This window comes from Rhinopithecus roxellana, chromosome 9 (genome assembly GCF_007565055.1).
Source record: "Rhinopithecus roxellana isolate Shanxi Qingling chromosome 9, ASM756505v1, whole genome shotgun sequence".
Taxonomy (NCBI): Eukaryota; Metazoa; Chordata; class Mammalia; order Primates; family Cercopithecidae; genus Rhinopithecus; species Rhinopithecus roxellana.
The window spans coordinates 139,612,303-139,634,553 of NC_044557.1; the positions used below are offsets into that span (position 1 = coordinate 139,612,303).

Below are 22,251 nucleotides of genomic sequence, written 5' to 3' on the forward strand. Positions count from 1 at the left end.
GCTGAATGAGCTGTTGGCTTCCTTGTAAGCCCTTTTAGCAGATAATTCTGCTCTTCCTTCACACAGTCAGTTTATTCACAAATTTTGGAATTCAATTCTCACCTCCCTCAGTGCTAACATCAAACTCCTCGGCCAAATAAAGTTGTTAATTAAGACTACTCGATATAATTCTCACCTCCCTTAAGTGTTAACTCCAAACTTTTTTAAAAATCAAATTATACTGTAGGGAATATTCTTCATAATTGGTAACTCTTTTAGATGTATTCTTCTACAAAATTGCTCATCTCTTCCAGGGTTTATTACGAATTCTGAGAATGAAATATCCTCATCGAAGGATATTACTGTGGATCAGGAGGCTTAAGAAGAAAATTCACTGGAAGGGAAATAAAAAAACTTATGTAGAATCAAGCAAGTTGCTTGTATAACGGAAGTTTTGGTGATGTGTTGAAGATTAATATATAATTGGACTCCAGTTAAATGAAAAATTGGTAAATTACAAAATATTTTGAGAATGATGAATAACTTATTATATTGATATATTAGATATTAACCAACATCCATTCTGCCCCAACAAAATAAAATTATTGTTTATTTTGTGTGAACTATTGGGGACACTATGTTAAGTCATTTATATATACACTATATATATAGATATATGTATATAAAATCTTATGTGATTCTCATTGTGAGAGTTAGATATGAACAAAACTCGTTTTATAGATGAGAATGTTAAAGCTGAAAGGTTATAATTTTTCTAAAGTCACACAGCTAATAGCTGTTCAGGGTTGGGATTTGTGACTCCAGAGCTATTAGAATTTAATGCTTTTCTTAAGTGCACATGTTCATTATTGTCCCTATTCTGTAAACTGTAATTGTTTCTTGTTTTTGTGTTCCTAACCAAGATTGTTAGTGTTTTAGGGCAGTGATCCCTCTGCCAGCATATCCTAAACTCGTATGACCATGAAAAGCTTTGCTTCGGGGTGTGTCTCATGATGGGGACTGGTGAATTGAATACAGCTGGCTAGAATCATGTGGAAAAGAGCCTGCCACCCTTTTGTTTCGTTACAGAGAGGTCACACCTCTCGTGGGTTTAGAGTGTGAAATTAACAGATAAGGTGAAACTTGGGTATAGATAAAATTACCCTTGTATATCACTTAAAGCACTTGTAAGTGTATTACTTTGTTTGGGTTTGGTACTATAACCCTTATAATTTCCTCTTCCCTTTGATAATATTTCTTCATGGCCCTTACTTTTTAGGTTTCTTTTGTTTATTTGACTACGTGAACAAGGTATTTCACCTCTTTGTCAAGACTGGGGAACTGTCATGCCTTTCACATGTTCTTTTTCTGGTTTGGCTAACATAAGACACGTTTCATTCTTGAGTGAATCATGACCAGTTTGGTATAAATGATGCCCTCAAGTTATTGCTGAGCTATGTAGTTTAATTATATTGAAGGCATATGATGTAACTTCACTGTGTTAACTTTCTTCCTAGGTGCGTCTTCTTCAGACAGGATAATCCCAACATTTTTTACTGTTTACAACAAACATTCATTATATATGTGACATTGTAGCATTCCTTGAATTCTTTTCTATGTTCTATATTTTTTCCTTTAAAGTCTAGCTGTAGTCTCTTCATCTTTTTAATTTCAAGCTTACAGAAAATTGAAACTAGTACAGTGGACACCTGTGCTACCCTTTACAAAGATTCACTAATTATTAATGTTTTGCCACTTGCATTTTGCTCTAAGTATAGATAAAAAGAAATAGTCAAATATTAGCAAAAAACTACCTATGAGTTACATACATCATGGAATATTGTCCCTAAATACTTCACTAATACATCTCTTGAGTTGAAGACTGGTGTGTGTGTGTGTGTGTGTGTGTGTGTGTGTGTGTGTGTTTTAAAAGACACAGTCTTGCTGTGTCACCCAGGCTGGAGTGCAGTGATCATGGCTCACTGCAACCTCCGCCTCCCTGGTTCAGGTGATTCTCCTGCCTCAGCCTCCCAAGTAGCTGGGAGTACAGGCACCTGCCACCATGCGTAGACTAAAGCTATTCTTCTATAATTAGAACACCATTATAACTTTTAAGTAAATTAATATTAGTTCAATGATGTAATCTTACTATATAGTTTATATTTAAATTTTACATTTGTCTGCAAAATGTCTTTCATTTCCTTCCCCCACCCCCATGCCGTGTGAGATCCATTCGAAGTTAATCTGTTACCTTTGATTGTTGCACCTCTTTCTTTTAATGTATAACATTTCCACACTTAAAAAAAAAAGTCTGTGTTTTAATGACGTTGACTTTTCTTTTTTTTTCCCTGAGGAATCCAAGCTACTTGCCTTTTATGGTGTCCCTTGCTCTGGATTTGTCTGATTGTTTCTTCATGATTATATTCAAGGGAAGAGTACTATAGTGGTTAGTTGGAATACCTCTTATGGTATATTATCAGGAGGCCCATAATATTAGCTTGTTCATGTACCAGTGCTGAGATTGATCACTTGATTAGGGTGATGGTTGTTAGATCTCTCCACTGTACAAGGATATTGTTTTCACTTGTATTAAGTATTTGGGGAGATAAGTGGCTTGGGAGGAAGGATTCAGGGTGATCATGTGAATATCCTGTTTCTCAGAAGTAATGTTTTACCCAGCACTTGTAGCATTCATTGATCTTCTTTGCCTGAACTTGATATTACATTAGTGATCGTGAAATGCAGATTTTCAAATTCTGTCATTTCTTCTACATTAATTAGTTGTCATTCTTCTGTAAAAGCAAGCTTTGCTAACCTCACTTACCTTTTGTTTTGAGTATTCCAACCAAAAGATTCTTTTCATTCCCTAATCCATTACTAGGATTATTCTTCAGGTTCAAATTGTCCTAAATTTGACCATTGGGAACCAACTCCTATATCATGGCATTTCTCCTTTAGTCTACTTTCTAGCACAAGATATTCTAAGCTTACTTCGTATGTTCTCTGCCGTGGAACTGTAATCAGCACTTTTTTCAAGGAGCCCTGGTTCCTCTTAGTAGAAAATGATATTTAGAAAGCAAAAGCTTAGCTACATGTACGCTTTACTGCTGAGGTAGTGTCATTGCTTTGAGGCCTTTTTTGTAGACAAAGCTAAGAGGTATGGTTCTGTGGGGATGTGCATGTGTATGTAGATGTAGATATGTATTTTAAAACTATGACTTCAATTAGATACATATTATTGTAGCAGAACATTGCATGTTTTCTTCTCTCTTTCCCTCATTCCATACTTTTATCTCCTTGGCCTGAGACGTTAATACAGGTATAGCAGAATCTGTCTTGGTCCATGAAGAAGTCGTCTAGGGTAGTTCTCTCATCCATAACAACTCAGTGAGTTGAAGCTGATGTGAATGCCTCATTGAGTTGAGGCTGAAGTGGTATTATTGATGACTTCAGTGAAACTTAGTGATAAATTTCTTACCACCTGTTATAGATGGAATTGTTTCTTTCTAAAAAGATATGCCGAAGTCTTAACCCCCAAGTATCCCAGAATGTGGCCTCATTTGGAAATAGGATAGTGGTAGATGTAATTAGTTAAGATGAGGTGATACTCAGGCAGGGCAGGCCTTTAATTTAATATGACTGATGCTATATCAGCGAAAGAGCGCAATTTTTTTTTACTAAATTCTATTTTATTACATTGTTATAGACACACAGGAAGAATGCCTTGTGATGGCAGAGATGGGGAAATGGAATAATTTAGCTGGATGCCAGGGAATGTCAAGTGTTGACAGCCATCACCAGAAGCCAGGAATAGGCAAGGAAAATTTCTCCCCTTCAGTTTTAAGAGGGAGCATGGCCCTACTGATACCTTGATTTTAGACTTCTAGCCTCCAGAACTAGGGGTTTTGTTTTGTTTAAGCCATTCAGTTTGTGATACTTTGTTATGGCCACCGTGAGAAACTAATACATCACCTTTTACCTATTGGATGATTCTCACCATAGACAAAACATCCCACGGGGATGCATAAACACAAGTCAGTTATCACTCTGGGACAGCTCCCCCAGGTATCTGAAGGCCAGCCTCATTTTAGAGAGATCTCTACAGTGATCTGAGGGTTATACGCTTCCATAAACACTTGAAGGTCTCTTATAACCCATTCCTAGGTATAGTTCATCATGTCTAGTGTGGTACTGGAGCAAAGACAAGATGGTATTAAACTTTTGCATGAGAAGTCCAGCCCTGGGGAGTGTATGTAGTGCCCTTGTGAAGTTTTGCTTACAATCATTGAGGTCTCACAAATGGGAGCTTCATCATAAGAAACCGAGGTTGGCAGTGCCTTCAGTGTAGCCTCTTGGCTGGCTGGTAGACTTTGGTTCCTCCAACTCAGTTTGATGAGTACATTGTGTCCACAATCCTAGACAGACTGGCAGGGAGTAGTTAGTCCAACCTGTCTTATTGTCTATGGCCCTAACAGGCCATCCCTTGTTCCCTCCTAAGAAAGACTGAGCTATCGCCGTGGAAGTGGGTCTGAGAGGAACATGAGAGAAAGGGTAATTGATATTTTGCATGGAAGCCGGGGTCTTCCATTAACACTTCCATAAATTCCTTCTAAAGATTAAGAAGAATGACAAAATTAGTTCAGACCCCACTGGTGGAAGATGGCAGATACAGTAGTTGATGATTTCAGAGAGCTGTACCAGTATGTTTTTTCATGTGAGGAAGTTTTCAAAGGTGGTTCTCAAAGAGAGAAGATTTTACTATCTCTCTCTCTTCTTTACCTTCTAGGATCTGAATTTTCATCTTCACATACTAGAATTTTTGCTTGCCCTCATAAAATCAATGTTTCCATCTGAGTATCTGTAACTTCATCTTTTCTCCAGTTATCCCCTATGCACACCCAGATTATTAGATGTTCATCTGGAGAGTTTTAGTATGAAAGATACAAGGGCCTTTCAGTGAAATTTATAGAGACTGATTACATCCTTCACTGTGGCCTCCGTAGGCCACTGCAGGAGGGCTTAGTGTGTAATACACTCAGCCAAGTGGTCGTTATCCTTATTAACTAAGACCATGTCAGTGAAAGAAGAGAACCCAGTGACTGAACCCAGATTAAATTTGAATTTCCTAGGCCTTTTTGTTTCCAAAGCTAGGCTGCCACCCAGGGGATATATTGATTGAGTTTCCTCAAGGTAGCTGTCAAGTGGGGAAAGGAAGCATTATCCCGGGAATGGTCAGGACAGAATCTTGAATTTCCAAAATAGATCTGAATAATGCCCACGTCTCTTGTACTGATTATTTCTTAGGAAGCAGCCAAGAAGAGATGAACTCTTTCTTGGGATAGATGCGTTGAGTCACCAAACTGCCTGGTTAAGGTGTGTGGACAAAAAGAGGAGAGGAAGTCGAGTCACACATATTTTCATGGTAATTTTTGAGGTGGCTCAAATGCATTTCGCAATGCTGGATGCTAGCAGATGTTAGGGCATGTGGAATGACTGCTGAATACTTTACCTGTGGCTTATGTTTTGGTGGCTTTTGTGGCAAAAGGCACGGTATTAGACTGTAAAATAGTCCAGAAAGCCAGAAATATGACATATTTTAATTTTAAAATTCATAATGGAATGGCTAGAGTTCACTAGCACAATGTACTCCAACACACTGTACTCTCACGGTGAGAGTACCTTAACAGTAGTAAGGTGCCAGTGGTGGCCCCAAGAAAAGGACAAAGGCTCATTAAAGTCAGTTTGTTAAGAGCAGTTGGGTATGATGTTTTCACTAGCATGGCTCCTGCCCTGCAAAGTAAACAGGCCATTGTTTGGTAAGAGTCTCAAGTCTAGTATTCATTGCAGCTTCTGCATAAAGTTCCACTAATGGAGCCAGGTAGCACTGGTGGTGATCTGGTAAGTGTAAGTTCAATCAGCCGCTTGATTCCCTATGGTTTATCAGATTACGGATCCTCACTGTGGGTATCTTCGTTAAGTGACCTCTTGGTGACAACTCGGCCTGTGTGATTTGTTGTCCAGAAGATTGATGTTTCAAAGAGAGAGGTGTCTTTATCTCTTAGTCTGTAGTCTTCCAAGCGGCAGATCATATGGTTAGGCCAGTGGCAATATTCAGTACAAATGTAGGAAGATTTGTCAAAGTGGGTCTTGGTCGGGACTGTGAGGACTTGACTGCCTTGAGTTCTGCCACTGAGCAGAACAACCACACCTGCTGTTGGTGTTACACAGCTGTTTCTGAGGGGAAACAGTCACAGCAGCCCATCAAACAGCATCACATTTCAACTTAGCAGAATCATCAGTAACCCAGGCCCAGGCATTTAGGGAACTTCTGTGAACTGAGGTCTCCACTGGGCCATTGACTTTGAGTTGGGTGGCAGAGTTAGGGATAAAGTTTCCCACAAGAGATGGCTGCTGTTTTTTAATGTAAAACTGATGGTGCACTTTGGGAGAAGGAGGCGGGAGGATCACGAGGTCAGGAGATCAAGACCATCTGGCTAACACGGTGAAACCCCGTCTGTACTAAAAATACAAAAAATTAGCCGGGTGTGGTGGCGGGCACCTGTAGTCCCAGCAACTCTGGAGACTGAGGTGGGAGAATAGCGTGAACCCGGGAGGCGGAGCTTGCAGTGAGCCGAGATCGTGCCACTGCACTCCAGCCTGGGTGACAGAGTGAAACTCTTTCTCAAAAAAAAAAAAAAAACAAAACAAAAATGGATGGTCAGGTCAGCTGCACTCTGACATATACCATTTCTACAAGCAAAGACTGGTGGACGCTTCATACTTTAGTCATCAGATCCCAGTAGACCAACCCCAAAATAGAGATATTAGGCATTTATTTGTACTTGGTGGTCATGTCAGGCTGGTGCTGTCCAGAAATCAAATTGGGGTCGGTACGTGGAAGTCAACTCATATTGCCATAGGCATTAGTCAGCACAATTATCACTCATGGAGACTGTAGTTTGAAGCAGTCATTAGGTTTGTCTGTCCCCAAAGATATAGGATGTGGTTTATTGGACATTTGCAGTGTAGCCTGTTGGATTATTCCGTTTTCAGAGAACACTGATTTGTGGGCTGGTCTATATAAATGATGAAGAAGAATGCCCCAGTGGGAGATTAACTTATTTCAGTACCTAAAGAGTTCAGTAAGGTGCTGGGCCTTCTTTTTGGGGTCAAGTCTGAAGAGATAACAGTTTTTCTTTCACTGCTTGAGAAATTGAGTGTTTGTAGTCTGTTCAGATAGTCCCAAGAAATTTTATTTGGTGCTATTGAGATATTGTTGCCAATCCGGTTTTCTTACTTTGAATGTGATTTGTTTTTTTGCCTTGCGGGCCAAAGTATGTTTTAAATTTTTTCACTGAAGGCTGATAATTTTGCTATGCTATGTCTTAGATTTGACTATTCTGGGTTGCCTTTTTCAGGAACGCAAAGAACTCTTCAGTATGTATATAGGGACTTTATTTTTAGAAATGTAACTGTATCGTAGTTTAAAATACCAGTTCTATTTCATTGTTTTTTCTACCTCAGGGACTCTTAATTCTCCATGTTTAATCTTTTAAAATCTACCCCATTCCCTCTTAAACTTTTATTTTGTTTTTGTTCTCTTACCTGCTTTTAATCCTATTCTTAATGTCCTTTATTTATTTTCAGTCAACTCTATTTTTCTTTGAAGACTTTGTAATGCAGACATCATCTCTGCATGGATTCTGTTTTGCTTTTCTGAAACATACTGGTTTCCTGAGTCTTACTAACTGTGATGTAACATCTTTCTGCTTTTTATTTCCTTCTATTTCTAGTTGTTTAATTTCTGATTTGAGATTTTCTGTCTTCAACTGCTTATTTAATGATATTTCCTTTAGTTTGGAGTATTTTGTTTCAGTTTTCTCCTCATGATTTTGTTTCCAGGGAAATTTTTTATGAGTTGAAGAATTTTGATTCTTTCTGATTTCTTTTTGTAGTAGCCTTGTGTAGATGCTATTGATCATTTGCTGCTTCTTAAAAATTTTTTTTTCTTTCCTATACCAGACCTGAAACCATAGTTTACATGTGAGTGGTGATGGCTAGACTTTGGGTGGCCTACTGATTTCTTAATTCAAATATGCTTTCTCCTCATAACGTGAAATAGGTTGAGTTCAGCAGGCTTATTTTTCTCCCCTGCTCACTTCTTCCTCCCTTCTCTTTTTCTTCCTCTCTCCTCCTCCTTGCAGTGGCATATTCTGATTCTGAGATAATATGTGTTTCCATCGGTCCCTTAATTTCCATGACTTCTCTGTTTCACTGTATCGCCAAGCCACTAATGCATGTCGGCTTCTTCTAAGTTGTCCCCCACTCCCCACAAAGCGGTGCATTCTTGACTGCCACATTTGTTCCTGTATACTTCCAAGCCCCTTTCTTTATGTTCCACAGTAGCCACTGTTCTTCCCCACCATATAGACCTGTTCTCAGTGTTTTCCAATTCAACTGAGATTCTCTCTTTCTTGGGGTGATTCCCACCCCACCCAACCGCCCGTATTTCGCCTCTGCTAGGATCCCTCGTACCCGTTTTTCCCCATATGGTCTCCACCTTCCTATTCTTACATGGATTACTGAAGTTACAGGTGTTCATTTCCTTGCTTCCATTTACATTTATATTCTATAGGATTCTTTTTATCCCAGTTACTGTGTTGGCATTAGTAGTTTTGATTATGCTTTTTGGAGAACTACATGGTTTTTGGAGTTCTTTGTTCATTATCCTACAGGAACTCAGTAATTTTCACATACAGTTTTAATCTTAGTAGGAGAAATTGGAATCTGACCATAAATAAGAAAGTTCTTTGAGGGCAAACTATTTGTTTTCTTTTTTTTTTTTTTTTTTCTTTTTTTTTTTTTTGGAGACAGGAATCTCACTCTGTTGCCCATGCTGGAGTACAGTGGCGTGATCTCAGCTCACTGCAACCTCTCTGCCTCCTGGTTTCAAGTGATTCCGCTGCCTCAACCTCCTGAGTAGCTGGGATTACAGACATGTGCTGCCACACCTGGCTAATTTTTGTATTTTTAGTAGAGACAGGGTTTCACCATGTTGGCCAGGCTGGTCTCGACCTTAAGTGATCCACCCATCTCTGCCTCCCAAAGTGCTGGGATTACGAGCCACGGTGCCCGGCCGAGGACAAATACTAGCATTACAGTGATGATGATGATCATGTGTTGATGCTAGATTACGTAATGTTCAGGGTTTCAGTGATGATCATGTGTTGATGCTAGATCACATGATGTTCAGGGCTTTGGACTTTCTATGTGCTTAGTAGGATTTTATTGAATGAAATGAATGAGAATTTTTTGATATGAAAAACTCGTTGAAAAGTTTCTTAATATACAGATACAGGAGTAAATATCATAAAACAGTGCTTTATCTAAAAATGTTTTATTTATATAGGTTACAACTGAAATAAATGAAAAAATGACTTTTAAAAGTATAATCTTGATAGCTGCACTTAACCATTTAAAGATAAAACTTTCTGCATTTTTATATCTAAAGCTGCAACAATTATATATAATAAAGTCATACGTTACAATTAATCTTTGTATTGTTTTTAAGCATTTGTCCTTGGTTTCCGTGATTTCAGTTTATCTTAGTCATTAACATATTAAATGAGATTTACTCGTTTTCATGGTCTCAGGCTTTAGTCCTCAAATAATTTCTCTTAGATGCATAAGAACCATTTTGGGTTTTTTTTGGACCCATGAGGATGACTTAGTACAATCCAGTCAATACGAGTAAAACCACTTCAGATATGCCCCTTTCTTGTGATAGGTTGTTGTCTTTGTCACCGTAATACAATGAACAAAATACTATTCTTTTTATTTATCAGAAGATAGTGATTATCATGAGCCCATGCAGAAGAGAGTTAACATAGCAGGCCTGAGATTGTTATCCTTAGAAAGGGGAGCTCCCAAATTTGGCCCTTGCCTGCCATATGGGAACATGGATTTTGGGAAATTCTCCACCACTCCTTAGCTGAGAAGGGTGGTTCACTGTCCCTGAACTGTTTACAAACAATGTGGTTCATGCTGAACACCTGCTTTTTTTGTGTGGGTCTGGAATTTTGCCACCTGCTATACAGAGGGCATCTACATGACCAACCTTCTTGGGCACTGAATGTGTAATGAACCTCCCTGGTAGACAACACTTTACACGTGCCACAACAGAATTGATCCTGTGTGACCTGACAGGGAGTCACTGTTGGAAATTTACCTAGTTCACTTCAGACTGTACCATGTGCCTTTTCCCTCTGCTGATTTGGCTTTGTGTCCTTTCACTGTAACAAATCTCAACCATGAATGTGACCATGTTCTGATGCCTCTGAGTCCCCTTAGTGAATCACCAAACCTGGTGATGGTATTGGGGACCCCCAACGCAGAACCGTTTAATAATTCTGAAATGTTTTCTCCTGGTCTTGGCAAGAAGTTATATGTTTAATATTCATTTTAGTTTTTATTTAATTTTTCGGATCTGTAGAATAAGCCTCCCCCATCCCTTAAGAATCTTAAGTAGGACTAGGAACAAAAAGAAACCTTATTTTGTAAACTTGTGGCTTTTTACTGTGGAACTGGATACTAGTATGGTGACATTATATCGATACTGGCATATATTTTTGAACCATTTTTATTGAATGATCACTATGTATAAATACTCTCCTGGATCCTAGGGGAGATGATGGCAAACAAACTGACCTAGCTGCTGCTCTCATTATCTCAGAGTCTTGTTCGTAAATGTCATGAAGGGAAACCACAGAGATTTATGAGAGGATCCTGGTTTTTCCTGTTAATTTGTGTGTTCAAAAAGATTTATTTAAGGGAGTGTTAATTGAAGTGTTAAGTTATACAGAAAGACGAGGAATTCGTAAGGCATGTTTCTCTGCTCCCATTTACTAGACCTAACTCTTTGCTATGTATACAGAGTGTGTTACATGTATTGTGTGCCATGTGTGCTCTGTAGCTATAAAAAAGTTGGGTTGAGGCTGGGCACAGTGGCTCACACCTGTAATCCCAGCACTTTGGGAGGCTGGGGTGGGTGGATCATAAGGTCAAGAGATTGAGACCATCCTGGCCAACATGGTGAAACCCCTGTCTCTACTAAAAATACAGAAAATTAGCCGGGTGTGGTGGCACGCACCTGTAGTCCCAGCTACTCGGGAGGCTGAGGCACGAGAATCGGTTGAATCCAGGAGGCGGAGGTAGCAGTGAGCTGAGATCGCAACACTGCACTCCAGCCTGGTGACAGAGCGAGACTCTTTCTCAAAAAAAAAAAAAAAAAAAAAAAAAAAAGAAGGAAAGGAAACAAAAGAAAAGCTGCATTGAGAAGGAAGGAAGGAATTTCACAGAAATCCTGTATCAAGAGTAAGTCTAGTTTATGAAAGGAAATTAAACAAAATTTGGGTCTAGTGCAGAGAGTGAGAGGGGAAGAAACTAGAAGTAAGGTCTGCAAATGCAAATAGTCAAGTGAATTTTAAGCTAGATGCAGGCCACCCCAAGGTTTGCATACCCATTTGCCATTTACTAGAGTCTTTGTTATGCCTCATGTTTTTAACCTCATGAGAACTCTTAAGAGAGATTACTAGTATTGTCATGCTAAAAACGGGAAAATAAACAAAGTATTTGTGACTTTCTCAAGTGTATACATTATAAAGTGGAAAGCCAGTCCACAAGTCCCAGTTTTCAGAATTCATGTGTTATCTGTGTTCTTTCTGCTTGGCCACATCATAATAATATGTGTAGTATTACATTGTTTGGAAGTCATGTGAAAAGTGTTATGTTATTTTATGTGTATCTGAAGGCCTTAACAAAAATCAAACCCAGACAAAAAGAGACACAAGGAAATTTTTTGAAGTCATGGAAGTGTGTATGAACTTGACTGTGGTGGTGGTAACATGAGTGTATACTTTTGTCTACTCTCACCAAATTGTACCCATTGTATACATTAATCGTGTGGGTTTTTTCATATACCAGTTATACCTTAGTGAAGCTAGGGGAAAAGAATAGTCAAAGAGCATTCCTTCAGTGTTTAGCATAAGACATTCCTATGGTGGTCTGGCAGTTCATTAATAAAATTAGAGATGTCTGGAACAGTATCACTGGGTAGAAAAGTTGCTTGTAATGGAATTTTGTAGTATCAGAAGATAGATCTCTCTATATATAATATATAATTCATATACTCAGATAGTTAATTGGTTAATCAGTAGTCCAATTATTTAAAAAAAACTTTGTGAATCTCTATGCCTTTTATTCAGCTTTGCTGAGAATCTAAAACTCCTCTAAAAATAATCTATTAAAAATAAGTTTGATGAGAAAAGTTAAAAAAATGAAGATAAGTATGTATAAATACACAAAAGGATTCCTGGCACACACTAAACCTCCATGAATGTTTCTTGTGATGGCAATACTTTCAGTTGACCAGAAAAGACATAATCTCCATCTCTTGGGACACAGTTTCTGTCATCTTATGTCTGCCTTTTTGATTGATTACAATAAAAGTCTTTAAAGTCGGCATATATTCTGTTCTTTACCACGTGAAGCTAAAGAATAGAGTTACTGGGAAATCCTGCAGGATTTAAGGTGTGGGTTAATGCTTTCCTCATTTTGACTTCTCAGGTTTTACAATATATATATGAATTTATTTAACAGATATTTTTTGTGTATCATGATGGTTCCTGGGCATCTTATCATAAAAAAGGTTTACATAACTTTGTTATTTTGTATTTATTATTTAAGATTATAAGTGTTACCAGAATGGATTGAAGTATCTTGAGGCACTGGCCTGTATGTCTTAACCTCTTCCGAACATTGAATTAATTCACCCATTTATTCATTCATTTCTTAATTCTCTATCATTAGTTGTGCAAATATTAAATACATGTTATGATCATATGTACTAGATAAATGATATGGTTTGGCTGTGTCCATACACAAATGTCACCTTAAATTGTTCCCATAATCCTCATGTGTTGTGGGAGGGACACAGTGGAAGGTAATTGAATCCTGGGGGCTGTTACCCCCATGTTGTTCTCGTGATAGTGAGTGAGTTCTCACATGACCTGATGGTTGTATAAGGGGCTTTTCCCCCTTTCTTTGGCACTCCTTCTGCCGCCATGTGAAGAAGGTGCCTTGCTTTTCCTTTGCCTTCTGCCATGATCATGTTTACTGAGGCCTCTCCAGCCATGCTGAACTGTGAGTCAGTTAAACCTGTTTCTTTATAAATTACCCTGTCTTGGGTATGTCCTTAGTAGCAGCATGAGAACAGACTAATAAAGTAAGAAAACTTGTTAAAGGAACAATGTGTTAATTGATTTCCTTACTATTGTGTGACATTCTTCTTGGCATACCACATTTAAGCATTTATATGTTACTGTTAGTTTTTGTTTTTGTTTTTAAGGAGAACTAAAATTCCCTTGACTTTCAAAAGCCGAGTGCTAACTATGCATATTGTATACACTTCAACATATTTTATGTTCATACACACTTTTGCTTTAAAATATGTATTTGGATCACATAGGTTAACTATTTTCTGCGGAAAGATCTACTTAGGTCTAATGAAGAAAATGGATGCACAGGAAACAGCTTTAAGAAACACAACCTCTTTATCTTATATCTAGTGAATTATTCAGTCAATTACAATATGGTAGTGAACTGTTGATTTCTCAGCTCTTCCGAGGCCTTGGGTCTATTTAATATATTTCAGTACATTCAGCTGGGCCCTGATACGTATAGCACAACCAGAGGAGCAGCTGTGTTAGAAATCTTTGTGCAGGGTGTTATCAGTTTATTTTTCTTCTCAGGGTACCAGAATCTTAAGTAATAGGTGAGTTCGCTCACTCCAGATCTGTGTATATCACTGTCTGTAGAATTTTTTTTTATTTGGGGTTTTACTATGGCATAAGTGCAGTTCATTTTACATATATAACTATAAAGACATACAGTGGTATTTTCATATGAATCTGCTATAAGAAGTTTGATTAACATTAAAAAGAGAAGCTATACTTCTTAAAACATCTCTTTAAAAATGATATTCATCATGGGAAATATATTGAATATGTAGAACTGTAGATGAGATAATTCTTTTTAGTTTTACATAACCTTTTAAAAAGCATTATAACATAAAAAATTGTAGCATTTAGATTAAGTGATTTTTTTCCCCATAATAAAATACGGAGAAGATTTAATATAACACATTTAACAGAACAGTACGCTGCAGTTATTGCTTAAGCCTTCCTGTATCCTTTGACGCAGCGTGACTGCCCTCTTCAGGCTGCATGAGTATATATTAGAATTTACGGCATTCCCTACATTGGTGAAGTTAGGCCTTTGCTATTACTATGAACTACGACAACAAAATATTTTTTAGTTAATAGTGTTGGAAATGTAGTTATTTTAGTTAAGTGCTTGGAGCGTTTGTGGTTTTTAACTTCCAATTTCAGATGGTAGTGAGGTCAGAAGTGTGCTTATTGTTAGCACACGTAATGTCTCATTTCGCTCATCAGTCCAGGCTGACAGAAACATATGCACGGATCCTCTGAATTTCTTTATCTGTCATTAGTTAGGTTTTCTCTGTCCCCTATTAAACGTTAAGAAGTTGGGATATGGCGAGTGCATAAGGGATGATGGGGTAAGCACAGGGTCTTTGTTATTGGGGCACATTTTTTTTTCTAATAAATCTTTGTACTCTGAAGAGATATCATTAATATTAAAATACATGTTCCTCGGGCTCATTTATTTATTTTTAATGACATACAGATCTTTGTAGTGATCCTATTTCTACTGAATTACATACAGCAGAAAAAAGCCCCCATTTGCCTTGTCAGTGTTAAATTTTCTCTAAGCATTGTATTTGAGTCAAGAAAATGTAATTTGTTTTGGCTCCTGTGGAATTCTTTATTCTAGCCAGAGCTATTTCTAAGTATACTGTCTAGAAAATGTTGCTGGATGCTATGGCCTGCTAGGTTGCAATGGAGAATTTATGTGAAATAGTTTACATCTTCATTTACATAATATTTTAATAGCCTCATATGTTTTCCTAGCCAGGCCATTATAGTAACATTAAAAGTGGTTTCCAAACCTTCATTTTCTTCTCCTCCAATGTATCATACGTAATGTTGTGAGATACAGCATTCTGAAATAGTATTTTGCATAGTCTTCTTTCAGAAACAGTTGTTTACTATTTACAGAATAAAAGCAGCATCCTATTTATCTTTCTACCACTTCCAGTCTTTATTGTCTAACCTGAAACTTACATTCTATTACTTGAACACAGAATACGCATTCCAGACAGGGTAGTCTTTGTTTATACTGTGTCTGTTACCTTACTTTTCTCTCCCTGCCTTTCTTGCTTATTCTAAGTGTAGTCCTTCCAGACATACCACCATTATTTTCCAGTTTTTTTTTTTTACATTCATACTTTGTTGAACTGTTCCAGCTCACTGTGATCTCATCCTCCTCTGTATGCTATATAGCACCTACAATCTGCATTCCTCTTTGAAATACATATACCTTATATATGTACTAGAGTGCATATCTATTCTTTAACCTCTTAAAGGTGGAGACTGTGAGGTATACTTCTTTATTATTGCAGCACATATGAAAATGTTGAGTATAAATTTCACTGATGACTAAGATCTGGATTCTACATTTGTTATGAAATTGTCATTACTAACAAGATATCACATGATGATGTAGTCATTGTAACCTTTGAATCATGAACACTATTCCTTTGACAAACAGCATATGTTTGTGATAGTACAGATTTAAAATTTCTTTTTTTCTTCCCCTCAACACCATAACTAGAGTAAAAGAAATCTGCCTTAAAAGAGACATTATCCAGTGACATAAATCTGACTAAATGAGTTGTAGTAGACTGTCTAGAATTCAGAAATTCTAATGTGGTAAACTTAGCTTTAGCATATTTATGATATAGTGACTGGTTATGAAACTATTATTCATCATCAATATCATTATACCTTTATTAAATGCAGCTTCTGTACTAGATCCTAGCCAATGGACAATATGTAATAAGAACAGCTATGCGTAAAATCAATAGTGGTACACAGTCGCTGAGAATTTCTGTTTCAGATAGTTGCATCAACAAGTATTGTAGGTGTAGAGATTTGAAGTGACTTCCAAAGGAGAGCCAGTTTTTGAGCAAACTTCAGAAAGAAGGTAGGACATTCTCAGTGAAGTATTTCATGCACGTGGTTAAGAATGGACGTAGTATGTTCATGAAACAGACTCTTTGTGATATTTTTTATAAAGACATAGATTATGTAAGTTGTGGCTAAGGTATGGAGAATTTTGACTTTTATGCTTCCTGTTGTCTTCATTATGTAGGTAGTGGGGAACATTTTTGGATTTTAGAGCAGAGGCTGGAATCTACAAATTGGTTATTGGGAAATGAAATCTGAAAAAGTAGAGTAATACAGAGTACAGAGTTCGAAGGCAAATTGAATTCATGCCCTTTGACTCCCCATTACTTTATCACATTTTATTTTTTAATTTTTTCTTAATTGCATTTTAATATTCAATACTTGTATTATGTTAAAAGTTTTCAGATTGTAGTACTGTTCATATTTAACCCTCTTAAAACATAATATTTTAATCAAAACAATGTTATGTGCTTCTCGTTTATAAAAAAGAACTGCAAAAGAGGACCTTGCACTCATCTGATATGCACACAGGTAGGCTAGGCCAGAGATGGTCACTGTTACTGCTTTGTGATTTTTTTCTTCTGTTGTTTTTAAAAAATAGCTCTGAATGTTATTCTTATAACAATATTTTATGCAGTAAACTTATCTTTACATTCTTGTTATGATAGATGAAGATTTAACTAATCTCACCTTTCATTGCTTTTTATTTCTTCTTTTGTTTATCATTGTAACACTAAATAACATCTTTGTGTTTTTTGTTCATTATCTATAGATGATGTTTTTTGATTCCCTCATTTGTGATATGAATATTAGCACGCATATTCTTCCCCATCACCTCTTCTTCTTCTCTTTCACCTACCAAATTCTGTTGGCTATCCTTCTATACTGTCATAGTTTATACTATGTACATTCCATAATGTAACCATAATTATTACATCTGTGTTCTGTGTATAGGTTGATTTAGAAAGTTAAAAGGGAATAAACAGCACTTACATTATTATTTCTGCATAAACAGCATCAATGGCAAAGTAGTAGGTTATTATGATTCCTTTTCTATAGCGCCATTGTTTATAACCCCTGACCTGCACAAAATAATATATTTAAATAATCTTTCTAATCCGTTGATCAAAATTATGATACATTTTAATAAGCTGCATATTTGGACCTTGTCTCATGTTCATTTTTTTGTTTTTATTTTTCCTGTTGTGGGAATAAATACGGTTTTCTTACTATAGATTTAATATGTTCTAGCTCTTTCTGATTCTAATGATTATCCTTAGAATCTATTCTTTTCATCTTGAAGTCTAAAATTCCTGTTCTAGTTTGTATTGGTTGCATCATTTAGCTTCACAGACTACAGCTTTATATCTTCTCCCCGTGCTACCTCACTGCATTTCTAGTTGCCTTTTTTCCTCTCTTATAGTGCTCTATCATAGTATTTTCTTAGTTTTTCATTCATACTACCTTTTCTATCAATTATATTTTAAGTTAATTTTCTAAGAATGTGGGGGTAAATTTCAGATTGCTTACATTTCCGTGAGCATGTTTATTTCAAACTTACTTATTTGTCTCAACGTGCAATTCTAAATAGAAAATAATATTCTGAAGAAATTCTTCTATTTGCCGGTATCTAGTGTTGCTAATGATCAATCCGTTCCCAATCTCATTGCTTGCCCTTATTGAGGAATTTTTTTTCTCTGAAAACTTTTAGGATCTTCTTTTTATCCATGAGTTTTGGTATATCTCGGTATCTCTCCAGGTTTTTCTTTTCTCATTTCTCTTGTTCCGAACTGGGAAATGATTTTAATTTGAAGATTTAATCTCCTTTAATTGTATTGTTTACAGAAACACCATTTTCTCTGTTTCATCTCTCTTCTATTTCTGTGACGCCTGTTTGAAAAAGGACTTATTGGATTATATCTCTAGGTCTTTCTCCTTCCCTCATATGTTGTTTTTGTTCTGTGAATTTTATTCGACTCTGTCGTCTAATATTGGTGTTTTATTTGAGCAGTCATATTTGAAATCTGTATAAGTGCTCTTTTACTATCTTTGTTCCTTTTTTATATGATATATATATATATATATATATATATTTTTTTTTTTTTTTCTTCTGTGAATACCTCTGAATAAAGCAGCCTGCATGTTTTCACTGAGTATGTCGACAATACAAAGGCCTGACTAGACCTGGGCAGATTCTAGGGGTTGTGTGTGCGGTGACAAGCCTTAAAGAATAAGATGACTCCCACTGAACAAAGCATCATCTTGTTATCACTTACCGTAAAAGCAGTAATTTCCTTAAACCTAGTATTTCTCTCCTGTAACAGTCACCTGTATATACAGGATTCCATGAAGAACTCTTTGTGTTTACCCTTTGAGACTTGGGGGATAGGCAACTGATGCAAATGAAAATGAACTAGTAAAGTCCCTTGTCTCTTACTCAGGAGTCTCATGTCTTCTGCAAGCATCCATGGAATAGTAACAGGCTAGCTTGTTAGCTTGCATTATATATGTGGTAAAATCTCAGACCATGCTCAGTTCTTGACAAATACAGTATCTTTTTTGACAGAATTTTTCTAAGTATGTTAGTTACAGTTCCACTTTCTTTATAGTATTTTCTGATTGTTCTTGTAGAGTCTCTTTGTTTTGGGAAGTTTTTAATAAATCACATAAGGTTTTCCTCAAATACATGGTTTTTGGGTGGGGGGGGGGCAGTGGGTGAAGACTAACACTGGGACTGGTTGAGGAGGGTGCAGAAGTTTGGTCTACTACTGAGTATTAAGAAGTTTAATTAAGACATCTATTTTTAGCTGCTTGTTTTTTTAAATCTCCAGACACTGCTGCTTCTGAATCGAATGTTTTTCTAGCTTCTTATTGCACTGTAATCTCCTTTGAGAGTCTAACTTCCTCTCAAAACTTTTCACCAGCTTTCTGTTTTTCAGATGTTTGTGGAAATCTTTGTGCTGCTGTCTCTGCTCCAAGTCCTTTTGTTATTGTTAGATTGTACCTTTTAATTTACTTTCATTTTGGGGAGGGGAAGGAGATAAACTCCAGAGAATAGTCAACAATACCGAAGAAGCAATTTTATATTTTAAAAATATTTCAGCACTAACTTGTTGCTTCTTATTTCTATTACCATATTTACATCCTCCTATAAATGCCACTTTTCTGTTTCTATTCTCTTCCTACATCTAAATATAAAGTTTTATCATCTGGAAAATTAGCAGAATATCTAATAAAAATGTGTTCAAAATAGAAGCAAATATCATCTTAGAGAAGGAATGTTTGTGGCAGCTGGTTTAGCTACAAAGGGAAATCTTTGCTTACTGTTGGTTTGAATGTAAATGCATTTTTAGATAAATGGAATGAATAAGGTGGAGTATAACTATTTTCAATTTTAAAACTACTTATGAATTTTGCTTTTCTGTTAAACTAAGTTGCAAATATTCTTAAAAATTGGTCTTTGCATTTTACTAAACATTATTGGTAGATTTAATTTATGTGTATAGGGAATGCTGCAAAATGTTTTTATTCCCTTGATTAAGAGTTGGCAAAATTTTTAGTTCAAGGGCTAGGCTTTGTGGTACGTGTAGTTGCTGTGGTGTTGTTACAACTTTGCCCTTTTAGCACATAAGCAATATGTAAATGAATAAATGTGGCTGTGTTGCAATAAAACTGTATTTGTGAACATCAGAATTTGAATTTTACGTAATTTTCACGTCAGAATACTTTTTTAAAAAAAATGCTTTTTAAAAACGATGCTTTGATTGCAGTCTATACAAAAAGTGGCCAGTGCTTGTCCTCGGGTTGTCTGTTTTAATAACTGCTTTGTAGATGCTTCAGTACTGATGTGTTTCTACTCTGACCCATTGTTCTTCTCAGGCAAGCTAATGAAGAATATCAAATACTGGCAAACTCCTGGCGCTATTCATCTGCTTTTTGTAACAAGCTCTTCTTCAGTATGGTGGACTATGATGAGGGGACAGACGTTTTTCAGCAGGTAAAAGAGTTATATCTTATTCATATATTTAACATAGTTGTTTATGGTCGATACATTTTTGTTTGGCACATAAAAATAAAATTCATTCATCGCCTGAACCCAGGAGGCGGAGGTTGCAGTGAGCTGAGATTGTGCCACTGCATTCCAGTGGGGGATAGAGCAAGACTTTTTCTCACACACACAGAGACACACACACACACACACAAATACAGTTCATTCAATACGTAAATAAATACAGTAAGTATTTATAATAAATTTTGTGATGTGATTAACATAATTATGGCTAAACTGATTTTTATAGTTGTACAGATCTTTGCCATTATGATAAATTCATTTTAACTTTTGCATCATACAGGAAATGTGTTTTTTTCAGCGTGCAGTGGCAGTTTACATGCATTAGTCTTATTTTGGTTTTTAATTATAGGTGGTAGTATATTATAGATAGTATTTTGCACAGATTTGTGACATTTTATATAAAATTCATTGCAAATTTTACTTAACTGTTATTTTTTCCAGTGGGGCAGAATTTTACATATAGAGGATTAAATATTTATTTACAAGTATTTTCTCTCTGTTATGGATTGAATTGTATACCCCCAAATTCATAAGTTGAAGCCATAGCTTCTGGTGTGACTGTATTTGAAGATAGGGCCTTGAAGGAAGTAATTAAGGTTAAATGAGGTCATAAAGGTGGAACCCTAGTCCAAAGGGACTGGTGTCCATATGAGACGAGGAATCGGGAGCAGGAGTGCATGTGCACAGAGAAAAGGGCCATGTTAGAACACAGTGAGAAGATGGCCGCAGGCCAGGAGGAGGAGCCTCACCCAAAACCAACTCTGCTGGCACCTTCCTCTTGGACTTTGAGTCTTCAGAACTGTGAAAAATAAATTTCTGTTAAGTTACCTATTCTGGAATTTTCTGTTATAGCAGCCCAAGCAAACTAATAAGCGTATTGACCCAGTCTTCTCGCTAAAGCAAGGTGTTGGACTTGAGACCAGAATTCTCATTATCATCGATGTTGTCATGCTTGTATCATCATCACTGTTGACATGGAGAGCTTATGTCTAGGAACTGTTCTCAGGGCCTCTTACGTATTATTTCATCTAGCTTCACAGTGAGAGAAATGTTGTTACTGGCTCCATTTCATAGGTGAGGAAATAAGAAGTGAAGAGATTGTTGCTTGTCCAAGGTCACCAAGTTAGTGTAATGTGTAACTAGAATTTGAACTCAACTGTCTGGCTTCCAGAGCCCTAGCCCTTAATCATGCTATTGCTCCGCAGTTTATTATTTATTTTTTAACGTGTTTTTACTGTGCGATCAATCCATTTAAAATGCAAAACTTACTGCCGTCCCGGGGTTGATCTTTTCGGGTATCTTGGCCTATTTAATTTTTCTCACATGTGATACTCTTTGGCGTAATGCTTACCACGTCCTGGAAAAGCATGCAGTTCTGTGAAGAATCTAGCCTACTAATTGTATATCACCGTTAGTGAACATTTTTACTTATTTGCATCCAGATCATTTGTTCTTGCCAGTTTCTAGTTAAATAAAATAAATTCTCTGTTTTTGCCTTCAACACTTTTTCTGTTAGTGTTCTTCACTTATTTCCTCCAAATTTATTTTGCCTTTTTAGGTTGTTTCTTTATATTCATCCCTTCAGCAAATAGTTTTGCTCCTGTAGTGCCTATTCTATAGGAGCAATAAATTTGGCAAGAAAAACATACATAGTTCTCCTCTATAAGCAGCTTACAGATTAGGAAGCTAATAATAATAGTATCATAATAAAACATATAAATATGTAATTTCAAATAACCTTATAAAGAATAATTACAATACTATAAGAACCAAATATTATTTCATGTAAATGATAGATTTCTATAGAATCTCAGGATAATTGGCCTTACAGCTCATCAGATAGAAGTGCTATTCAGTATATACTCGAATCCTCTCTGTCACATTGGCAGACAGTCTTCTAGGTCCAACAAGACTGCTAGAGCACTATCTTGAAGCCCATGACTAGACCTGTGGACTAAATGAAGACAGTGAGTGGGGTTAGTTTAGTTTCATTGTATCTTTGTTATGCTATTTTTGTTGATAATATGTTATCTT

At 36.6% G+C, this 22,251-nt stretch overlaps 1 protein-coding gene across 3 annotated transcripts in view; it reads left to right on the top strand.

The window, feature by feature from the left end:
• The window catches only part of TUSC3 (tumor suppressor candidate 3), a 264,065-nt gene that overhangs the window by 124,223 nt on the left and 117,591 nt on the right, over positions 1–22,251 (top strand). For all 3 annotated transcript variants that reach the window (XM_030937977.1, XM_010358156.2, XM_010358155.2), the window contains exon 3: positions 20,025–20,142. In XM_030937977.1, the coding sequence (XP_030793837.1) occupies positions 20,025–20,142 (118 nt within the window). The remainder of the gene's footprint in view (positions 1–20,024; positions 20,143–22,251) is intronic.